The sequence below is a fragment of the Oryzias latipes genome, chromosome 5, assembly GCF_053564925.1.
Source record: "Oryzias latipes strain Hd-rR chromosome 5, Olatipes_Hd-rR_3.1".
Lineage (NCBI taxonomy): Eukaryota > Metazoa > Chordata > Actinopteri > Beloniformes > Adrianichthyidae > Oryzias > Oryzias latipes.
Window position 1 is genome coordinate 35005001 of NC_136241.1, and position 11512 is coordinate 35016512.

The 11512-nt window shown below is 48.3% G+C and overlaps 1 protein-coding gene across 7 annotated transcripts in view; it reads right to left on the minus strand.

Annotated features, from left to right (window-relative positions):
• The window catches only part of draxina (dorsal inhibitory axon guidance protein a), a 13946-nt gene extending 8829 nt beyond the window's left edge, over positions 1 to 5117 (minus strand). Inside the window, exons 1-3 of one of the 7 annotated variants that reach the window (XM_023955314.2) lie at positions 4907 to 5100; positions 4280 to 4459; positions 1 to 171 (exon numbers count right to left, since the gene is read on the minus strand). The exon at positions 1 to 171 is cut by the window's left edge and continues 294 nt beyond it. In XM_023955314.2, coding sequence (XP_023811082.1) covers positions 1 to 148 — 148 coding nt within the window. In that variant the 5' untranslated portion in view covers positions 149 to 171; positions 4280 to 4459; positions 4907 to 5100. Of the gene's footprint in view, positions 175 to 1217; positions 2390 to 4279; positions 4460 to 4862 lie in introns of those variants that run through there. The other 6 variants (XM_078947789.1, XM_023955315.2, XM_023955320.2 and 3 more) reach the window with 6 other exon arrangements.
• Between the last annotated feature and the right edge of the window lie 6395 nt (positions 5118 to 11512).

The window sequence follows — 11512 nt, forward strand, 5'->3', positions numbered from 1 at the left end:
GGTCCCCGCTATAGCTGAGGTGTTGTAGGGCGTTACCAGTTCCAGGTGATCTCTGCACCTTCCTCCTCCTGCCAGACGCTCCGGGCTCAGCGCCGTGTGACAGGACGGCAAACAGGAAGACCAGCAGCAGACGCCCAGAGAGCCCCATTTTTCTGCCTGGCACAGCGCCGCCTGCTGGGAAACAAAAACATTTCTGTTTCAATGTTTTTACTTTGTTTCATTCTTGGAGTAAATCTAGAATTTTTTTCTATAATAAACTAAAACTGAAGGATAAAACATTGAACAGATTCTTTAAAAAGCGTGTTTGAAATCAATTTGTACTTAATAAATGAATAAAAACATTCAACGTTTAATCCAATTATCATAATATACAATATAGAATCCTTACATCTGCTTTGAGTTCAGCCAAACGGAAAATTCAGAGCTCACAGATACGGCAATAATTCAAAAAGAGCAGATTGAAAAAGTTGACAAATACATGAACTGATTCTTAAGTTTTTTGTTTTTCCAAAAGGTCTTAAAACCCCAAACCAACCAGAATGACTGCATTTGTGAACGGAAACATGACCGTGTGGTAAGAGCACCAGATGATAACAGAGAAACACCTTCACAACCCGGCACAGGTCCGCCTCACAAGTGAATCCTGCTGCGATTCAGCAACACTGTGATGCAGACGGACGTAAAAGTGACCCAAGAAAACAGAAAAAGTCTGGTTGATCACGATTCCTGTGAGGTGGAGAGTGTGTCGTATCAGATGGCTTTTTTTCTTTTTCTGTTTTACAATAGATATAAATATAGAGACATATGGAGCCTGTTCAGGAAATACTGCCCTCAACCAGCAACGGTGGTCACTGCATGACATTTACATGTGGATGGAAGGATCGTGGTCTCATAAATGTATCATTCAATTTTATTTATATAGCCCAAAATCACAACAACAGTCGTCTCAATGGGCTTCGTACCGGTAATTGGAAAGTAAACATGAATCATAAAGAACATAAAGTCATAGAATTCAATAGGATAATACTAAACTTTAACTAACCAGGCTAAACTAAACTGGACATCTCTGCCCTTAGACCCCCATTCTCAGTAAGGAAAAACTCATAAAAAAAAGAAGAAGAAACCTCAGGGGGGTCCACATGAAGGAGGGATCCTCCCCCAGGACAGACAGGCGATGGACCAGAACTCTTAGAGAGAATTAGCTTATCAAACTCAACTTCATATTTAACTAGTCCATCAGATGAGCTTCATCCAGACGGAGTTGGGGGGACGGCTGGGGGCGCCAGAAAAGCCAGAGGGGGGGTCCACAACCAAGTGGAGGAGCAGGAGCAGAGACGATCCAATAGGAATCTGGAATCACATGAATCACTGCACCAAGCAGAGGCATGGAGAACTAAATGATAAATAATGATCAAGAACCCCAGTGCACCATACTTTCCCCAGCTTCCTCAGTCCGACTGAAACCAACTCCAAAGATGGGTCCAAGAGCGCTTCCTGGACCCGGATCAGGGTCTGCTTGGATGTGTTCAGTTTGTTCCGGATCATGGGGGAAAACGGACTCTGGGTCACTTAAAGCGGACCGACTGAGTCCCGTCTGAATTCAGCCTTAAAATGTGAAGAAAAGAGCTGTTCGTTTCAGAACACGGCACTGCAGAAAGAGCCTCAAAACCCAGAATAAAATCGAAACACAAGGTGTGAAATCTTTCTAACAGCCCCCGCCCACTGGAAAAGAGAACGCCAAACTGTCCTGGTGTGAAAGCCCCCCCGCCTGAGCCTTAAAATATCTTCTCAGCTCCTCGACTTGTTCTTTACAGGAGCTTCAAATAAGTGTAAAAAGCTGTCTGTGCAGGGGGGGGGGGTATTTTGAACTGCTCTCCCATCACACCTCCAAACTTGTCAAAGCCCGCCCCCACCCCACCCACCCACCATGCAAACGCTGTGCAGCAGAAATGGATTTATTACTGCAGCAACACCATGGATCTGATGCCTTCATGCTCCCCAAACAACGAAGGAACTTCTGACTTCAGCGCTCCTCCTCCTCCTCCTCCTCTTCCTCCTTCTTCACCTCCATGAAGCTACAGTCTAAACCTTGTTTACCTCGTTGGACCAAAGCCGTGACGCGGTGAAGCGCGGTTAGCCGGGAGGATCTGACCTGGAACCCTCTGAAACCAGGACCACATGTGGGTCTAACGGACAGAAACATCATTGGTTGTCTTTAAACCGTCTGTGCTGATGTCACAGGTGAAAAAATGGGGCCCCTCCCTCCACGTGTGGTGCATCCTGGGAGGATACTGGGAAGAGGAACAGTAAGTGTGTGTGGATTCATTTCTGCAGAGGTCAGTTTCCTCCAGACTGAGCTCAGCGCGTCTGAAAGCTCTGCTCCAGACGCCATCAAATCCTAAAATCAATCGTGTTTTGGGAAGGAGAGAAAGCCGCTTCAGTTATGCGCAGAAAACACAATCTATATGTATGAGTGTGTGTGTCAGCAGCGTGTAAACACAGTTCAGAGGAATCACCGACTGCAAGGATGAAATGAACTGTCAACGGGGCCACCAGAGGAGCGTGCAGCGATTAAGCTCTGATGAGATCAGAGACCTCTCCTCAGTCTGCGGTCAGTCTCTTCAGGGCGGCGACGCCTCGCCCACAAAAACACACTTAACAGAGCGCCGGTCTGTGGCTGAGAGCAGGCGGAGCGGGAGGCCGGCGTGGAGCTTTAAGCTTCACCTGCTGAGACACCAAACCACCAGGAGCCATCTGCTCCTCATGGCAACCAGCGGGGCCACGAGGACCCGGGGAACAAAGACCCCAGGAACAAGCTTCAGCAGAGCTGAGGCGGGCTTAGAAAATATGGATTTAAAAAAATAATAATTTTTTTCTGAAGGCAGGACGTGAATCACCTTCAGGTTCTTTGTTTGCCAAAGAGCTGAATCATGAAAACGTAAAACTAAACAGAACATCTGCAAAGACACAACGTTTATTGTCCAGTTTGATCATCTTATTTACACTGATAACAAAACTAACTTATTATTATTTTTCAGGAAGATGTAACGACTTGTTTAAAGACAATAAACCTTGAAAATCTTCAGTCATTTGAGCGTATCTTATTTTAAATAAGGGATGGACTGACCATTAGGGAAAAGTAGGCGGTCGCCTGGGCCCCCAACACTCTAGGGGCCCCGAGCTGAACACTGAACAAATTTTACGCCCAACATTGAAAAACACCCAAAATGACTGAATTGGCATTAGATCATCTAGTGTTTCGTCCTCCCCCGTCCTGCAGCAAATGGTATGTTCCAGTCAACAGCAGGTCCAGAAGAGTTGCTGTTGTCCGAGGAATCAGAAAACTTCTTCGTTTAGAGATTTTACTCAATGTCTTTTTTGTTACTTTATACATGTTTTATTTGAGTTATATATCTGAAAATAAGTATCTATAGTTAATTTCACAATTTATTTTATCTTAAACGGACAGGATATCATATCTTATTTTAAAATAATTATCTTTGAAATTAAATCACCTTTTTAGAAAAGTTTGACATTTTCCAGAGATGATCTGACAGTTTCATCTCATCCCAACAGATCCGTGCTTCTGCGTCAGCAAAGACGCTTCAAGTCCTGAGAGGTCAGAAGGTCAGCAGGACAAACCTGCTTTGTCTGCAACACAAACCATTCAGAGGAGCTCTCAGGTTCTGGGTGTCGGGAGCCGTGAAAGATAAGAAACGGAGAGCAGCCATAAGGGGGGGCCATCTGTCAGCAGACAGGAGGGCTGGGGGGGGGGGATTGGGGTAATTTGGTGGCAGATGTGGGACGACACCACATCATTGTCACTTTGTGAATAACATCAGCAGCTTCCATGCAGAGACACTTTAGCTGAGCTCCAAACCCACACACACACACACACACACACACACACACACACACACACACACACACACACAGACACAGCAGGGAAGCTCCTCTAGTCACCCACACACAGGCATCTCCACAAACTCAGCACGGCGAGGGGCGTCCCACTGCGAGGAGCCCGACAGAGAGACAAAAGTGAGGATGGGGGGAGTGTATGCGTGGGGGGGGGGGGGGGGGGGGGGTAAGGGTGCAAGAAAAGGAAAGGAGAAGAAAATGGAGGATTCATCCCAACCTTTCTGCAGCACCCCTGCTTCCACAGCTGCTCTGCAACCAAACCTCTGCATGAGGGGCATTAAGGAAACCCTCATGGGTGCAGTTTGACCCATCAGCGGGGGGGGGGGGTCAAACTATATATATGAACCCAAGAGTTCCTGACCTGAGAAACTGATGCTCAGAAAACCTGAAGATGAAGGATGTCAGAGCAGGAAAAGCAGCAGCTGCGGATCTGAAGCTCCTGGTGGAGACGCTTGTCTGTCGGTCCAGCTGGCCTAACCCGGCTCACTTGGCGGTGAAACGGTTCTGTTTTGGCTCGGGTCAGTCCTCTGTGGGCTCTGACCTGCAAGTTGGACCGGGACTGGATCAGCATGAACCCAAAACACAATCTGCTCCAGGCTCACTTTTAATTGCCTGGTGTCCTGCTGAGACACCAACCGCGCGCGCGCTTTTACAGATTGTGCATCAGCTGACAGGGACACCCCCTCCCCCTCACCTCGTTAAACAAAAATAATGTTTTTGATCATTTTTTTCCTGAAGTCGCATCCAACCGTAAGTCCGGATAAAGTTTGATCGGTGCGTTTTCACGCACGGAGGACCGACGCACTGCTGCCGGTTCGGTAAACAAACAAACAAACAAACAAACATTTCTGATCGTTGGAGCAGCAGAATATCTGTCAATAACCAGCAGTGAGTCACAAACCGCTCCCCCCAAAGGAAACGTCGCGAACAGGAAATACAAACACCTGAATCTCCGTTAAACCGGGGAGGAAAAAAAAGGAGGACTTGCTCAGTTTCGGTTCGGTGTTCCTTCCTCCGGTGCTCCGGTGTTCCTGGGTCCGGTGCGGCGCGTGGTCATGTGGCTTCAGGGGGAAATGAGCCTCCGATGTCCGACCCCAGTGATGTGCTGAGAGTCCGGACTCTGCTTCACAAGAGAGGAGGAGGAGGAGGAGTAGAAGAGGAGGAGAGCAGGTCCCAGCGCGCGCCGCCGAGCGCGTGCGTCAGCGACGGGACTGATGAGAAGAACGGAAGAGCAAAAAGCACTGAATCAATATTCAAACATGAATGTAAACGTTTCGTTTAAGACTTAAAGACCTTCATCCGTTTGAATTTTACACATCCAAAGACTTTACATCGTTTTAAATCAGATTTTTATGTTAAAGGATTTTTAAAACTCAGAGTTTAGAATTTGTGTCTTTGTGCTCAAATGCTTCCAGTCTTCAGGATAAATAGATTTTAGAGCCATCTTCTTTTTCTACAGTGATTCCGCTTGCTCCCCCCTTTTTAAATCCCGTTTTAACCGTTTAACTTCTTTCATCAATTCCATTATTTCTCATCTGAGACATTTCTAATTCCTATATTCATCATAAACATGACTTTGAAGTTCCATCACTTCAAATCGAATTTCTACTTCATTGTTTCCTCGGTTGTCATAGCAACACTCAGTGAGAGCCCAGAGCGGTTGCTACGGTAACCGTTAGCGGCAGCACGTCCGGGGACGCAGAGCCGCCACACCGGAAGCGCCGACTATTTGGTTCTGGTTGGTTTCCATGACAAACTGTGACGTCATTCGTGTGGTTTGCGCATGTCCAATGACCTTTTGTATGCATGGTCCTTTGCTTTGAACTCAGACAACTATGCACAGCCTTTTCCCTGAAAACGTATAAAATATCCATAATAAATATTTGAAATTACAGGTCAAAGTCCCAACCTGATCATCTTTTTAACCCGCAACGGCAGGAGTTCAGCAGAAATTCACCTCTGAGTTGTGGGCGGGACTGTTAGCCTCGGCTAATTTCCCATCATCCCTTGGTTTACACTCTCTCCCACTAGCTTACAGCCCCTCACACCTCAACCCAACGTTAGCGGTGCAACCAAAACAGCAGCAACATCAGATCCATCCAGTTCTGATCCGGATTCCAGCTCAGACCAGGAAAACAAAGACGTCCATGGATCTGTTGGTCTGCAGGTTGATGATCAGAAAGGGGCGGAGCTTGGAGACTTTGGTCCGCCCACTGTAGCACCTATGTCACACCCACGTGCTTTTTCAAACGGCATTTTTTCTTCTGTTCCTGATTCACAATCATTTGAAATGAAGAAATGTTTGTCTTGATTTTCTTGATCCATGTTCTCGTCCGTTCTTCCTGATGGTTTGTCATCTTCATCTGTTCAGCCACAAATGTCCAGGATTTCTGCTCTATTGATGTGTGTCAACGGCTTCAGAGACCTTCATAAGGCTGAAGACTCCTTTCATGGAAAAGGGAATCAGATTTTTGTTATTCTTTGAATTCTGTTGATGGTTTTTCTTGTGTTTGTAAAAAAAAAAAACTCAATCCCTTCCTCAAACAGCCGTTTTGGGTTTTACATCCAGAAGAGTTTGGCTGACGGGTTTCCTCCATGATCTCCTCTGCAGGAGGTCCAGGAGCGGAATAACTGAGAATACAGACAAGAATGATCACAAAACTCATTTTTTAATAGAAAAATATCTATTTTTTAAAAGTACACAGACAAGATGAATGTTTTAATAAAAAACCAAGAGAAGTTAAGCCAATAAATGTCAAACGAGTCCATTATTTCTCCCCCAGAGACTTGAGTGAGGCTGTGCTGGCTCCAGGACCAGAACCTCCAGAACCAGAACCTTAGCTACACCCACAGATGGATATGAGTGACGGCACCAACCCCTCCACTAGTTAAAGTGTGTGTGCTGAAAAGAATCACTAAAAACACAATAAAGAGTTATGAAAATGATAGATGATAATCCTTCTTCTATATCGATGGCACTCATGTCACCAAGCACACAAAGTGACGGTGAGGCAGTGATTGAAACCTTAAGCCAGACTGATAAATCGGCACATACCTGCTGCCAGAGAGCCTGGACAGGAGTGCAGAACCACAGTGCGTGCATGTAGCTGTCGGGTAGATTATTATCACAGTGCTCGCAAATGTCTGAGTTACTGAGACCCATCTTGAACATCCTCTGTCCAGTGTAGTAAATTCTGTGAAGAGTTTTGAGATGGATTAGCTGCAGATTTGGACTTTTTGTCAGTTTAAAGGTGTTTAGACAAAGTTCTGACCAGAAGCTTTCATCTGTGCTGATGCTCAAGTCTGCATCCCATTTTTTTGTTGGAAGGGCAATATTGTTATCTAAATTACATAAAAGTTTGTAAATTTTGGAGAGAGTTCTATTCATTGAAAAATTAATCAGAGTGGTAACTACATCTGGTAGCTTTAAATCGTCGTCTTTAATTTTATACTTTTTAGTAATACTTGATTTAAGTTGCTGATATTCCAAGAAGTTATTTATTCCATGTTTGTCTTGAAGTTCCTGGGGGGTTATGAATCTTCTATCAATAATTACGTGCTCTAGTTGTTTTATGCCCCCTGCTTGCCAAGCTGGGAAGTGAATCATTTTTTTGTTAATAAGGATGTCCGGGTTGTTCCAGATGGGTGTCATTTTGCACGGTTGAATTGATGATTTTGATATTTTGAGAAATTCCCACCAGGCTGTTAAGGTGGCATTTATATTAATGCTTTTGAAACAATCCTGTTTTTTAACTGTTTGGCTAATAAATGGTAGCTGTGACAGGTTGATCTTTCCACATAACACCTGTTCCAAGTCTAACCATGAGTTGGTTTCTGGATTATTTTTTAACCATTTTAAGATATATTGTAATCTATTTGCAAGAAAGTATTTGTGGAAATTAGGTAGTTCTAATCCTCCACAGCTTTTTGCAGATTTTAAAGTTTTTAGACTAATTCTTGCAGGTTTGTTGTTCCATAAAAAGCTTGATATGGATGAGTCTAATGTTTTGAACCATTTTAATGGCGGTTGTGTGGGAATCATTGAGAAGAGATAATTAACTTTGGGTAAGATTTTCATTTTAACCGTGGCTACCTTGCCCATAAGTGACAAAGGCAGGTTGGTCCAGCGTGTTAGATCGTCCTGTATGCTTTTCAGTAATGGGGTGTGGTTTAGCTGCACCAGTTCTGATAGTTTGGGGGAAAAGTAGATACCCAGATATTTGATATTTCCTGTTTTAACTGGAATTGTGAGTCTTTGTTCCATATTCCTGTTGAGTGGTAATAAAACAGACTTATTCCAATTAATGGAATAGTCTGATATGGAGGAGAATTCATTTATGATCATTGCTGTTTCATTTACAGAATGTAAATTCCTTAAAAACAGTAATATGTCATCCGCATAAAGACTAATTTTATGATGGCTGTGTTTGGTTTTTATTCCTATAATGCTCTCATTCTGTCTTATTGCTGCAGCTAAAGGCTCAATGAATATAGCAAAAAGAGAAGGAGAGAGTGGGCAGCCCTGTCTGGTTCCTCTTCCAAGAAAAAAACTGTTTGAAGTCTGTTTATTAGTTCTAACTGATGCATTGGGGTTGTGATATAATATTTTGATCCAATTGATGAATGCTTCTCCAAAACCAAACTTATGGAGGGCAGCAATAAGGAACTTCCAATTAACTCTGTCAAAGGCTTTTTCAGCATCCAGCGATAGTACCGTCATTTCCTGGTTTTTAATGGTGGCAAAGTCTATTATATTAACTAGTCTACGGACATTATCATCCGAGTGTCTGCCTTTGATGAATCCAGTCTGGTCGAAGTGAATTATGTGAGGAGTGATTTTTTCTATTCATCGATATAGAAGAAGGATTAGCATCTATCATTTTCATAACTCTTTGTGTTGCCAAAAAAACTATTTTAATAAATTGGAAAAACAAGAAAAATATAAACATAAGTCAACACAGAAATCGGCTGTTTGATCATATCAGCTTGGAAAAAATGTCAGCCCAAAGCTCAAGTAACTTTGAAAGAATTCAGTCTCTCTGGTCTCCTGTGGTTGACTCCATGACTTAGGGGGTGGAGGGCTTGGTCGTCGCTGCTCCTTGCCCTTCTGCCGTGGTTTGGGGTGGGGGTCGGGGCTTCCGGTGCCTGGCGGGGGCGGTGGGGGGCTCCGTTGGTCGGGGGGTCGGGTCCGGTGCCTGGGTGGGGCGGGCTGGGGCGCTGCGTGGTCCTCTGGGCTTGGGTGTGGGGGTGCGTGGTGGGGGGGTGGGGTGGTGGTCTGGCTTGGCTTGGGGGGGTGGTCCCTTTGCCTGTGCTGGGGGGGGTTGGCGGGGGGCCCTGCTCGGGTGGGGGGGGCCCAGCGGCGCCGGATGGGCTGCCCATCTGCACCTGGGGCTGGGATCGGCCCTTCCCTGGCTCTGGGACGGGACGGGACAACCCTCTCGGGGCCCCCGGTCGCTCTGGGTGTCACCCGCTTCGGCTGCGGGGTCTGGGGTGGGGTGGGGTGGGGGGCTTGTCGGCCCTGTCCTGTGGGGGGGCGTTCCGGGGGGAGGGGGGGCCCATTATTAGTACGGGTCGGGGGGGGCTAGCGGGTCGGGGTCTCCGCTGAGGCAATCGGTGGTTGCCTCGGCCGGTTGGCCTCCTCGGTCCCGTCGAGGCCTGACCAGAGCTCTTCTAGGGCCGGCGTCTGGGGGTGGGGGCCTGGGCTTGCTCCGGGGGGGGGCGACGCTTTCTGGCTCCTCTCTCTCTGTGTGGGGTGGGTGGTGCCGGGCCTGGGGTGTCGGCGCCTCCGGGGGTGGGCCCCTGGGCTGGGTGGCCCTGGCCCCTTTGCTGGGGGTGGGCTGGGGGACGGCTGTTTGACCACCGGGGGACAGTCTACCAGCTGTCCCCAACTTACCCCCTTCCTTATATAACCTCATATTAGGGTGAGGGGGTGGGGGGTCTAGCCTGCGATGCGCCTTGGGGGGGGGGCTACTTGGGAGTGGCCCCCCTCCTATGGTTGCCGTATGGAGTGGGCCCCCCCTCTTTCGGTTTTATTTGCACCTTAGACATGTAGGGTCCTTGGTAGGGGGGGTGCTTGGACATCACTGCAAGCAAGCAGCAGATGTCCTCCTGGCACCCTACCCGCCAATTTTAACCGCACCTTAGACATTTAGGGCCCCTTGGTGTGGAGGGTGAGGGGACATCACTGTGAGTAATCAGGAGATGTCCCCTTAGTGCCCTACTCGCCAATTTTAACTGCACCCCCCTTAGTACACACACCCCTCCCCCTTCAATATATACATTCAAACATAAACACACACACATGCACACAAACACCCTCTCAAACACCCATACACGCACACACATTTTACAAGGAAGGTGGGACCTGGGTCCATCTGTCCCCTACCCCTTCCCTGGTGGGGGGTGCGGGCCCCTTGGCGATGGCGGCCGTGTCCCTTGGGTGCCGGCTCCCTGGGCCCGGCGGTGCTCTCTCCGCACGGTGGGGGGGTTCATATTACACCTGAGCCGGGGGTGTTCGTGTCCCTGGGGGGTGGGTCCTGGTCCTTGCCCCTGGGCGCTGGGCCCCGCCAAACTTCCAACATGGCCGAGCCTGGTCGGGCCATATTTATAACATCCCTTGTGGGCCGCCCTTTTTTCCCCGGGGTTCCCCCCTCCTGTGCGGAGGCGGCGGGCCCCTGCCTTGCTCCTACCTGGACCAACCGTGGGCCGGGTGGGTGGCTGCCTGGAGTGCGGAGCGGGTCTCCCTTGGGGGGTCCTGGCTCGTACCTGGGGTCGGGGCGGGGGGATGCCCGGAACTCCTGGGTGGTGGTGGGGTGCTCGTCTGGGGCTGTGGGCGTCCCTCTCCGGTGGGGCCCTGCGTTGGGCTCTTCCGGCGCGGCGGGGGGCTGCTTTCCTGGCTGGGCTGGGGCGGCGCTCTCTTTCCCTCCGCGCCTCCCTGCTCTCTGGCTCTGGGGGCCTCGCGGCGGTCCTGCTGGCCCTGGCCTGGGTGGCGGTCTTGGTCGCCCGGGGGGCGGTTGTTCCCTGCCTGTTCCCGTGTGGCGTTGGGGGGGCTCCGGCTGCCGCTGCTGCTGCGGCGGGGGTATGGGTGTGGGGGTGGCTGGGCGCTCCTCCTCCTTCTTTTCACATTCCACCATCCATTTTAGAAGAACATAAACACTCACCTGAGCACAGGTGTTAGCTCACCTTTGCACTAATAGTTTGCATGATTGAATGAATGAAAGATTTCACACTAGTTGGTTTAAAGGCATAAGTATGCGTTCGTGAACACTATCTGTTTTGTGTGCATGTTGACATGTGGACATTTTTGCGGCTAGCAGGTGTGTTGATAATATTTGAGTGTGTGTGAACAGGCCCCGCCCTTTTTGTACTACATTTGAACCGTACCGTAACGATAAACAACCAGTAAACCTGTCTGCTCTATGCTGCTTCATGGTCTTACCCCCCTTCCCCTCCTATTATCACCCTCCTACCCCCCCCTCTCTCTAACGTCCCTCTCTCTTCTTCCCCTCTTTCCTTTTCCGTCCGGTCCAACACCAAAGATTTTCAAACATGATTGAAATTAATAAAGTTTGGCCTCAATTACAAAAGGGGTTTA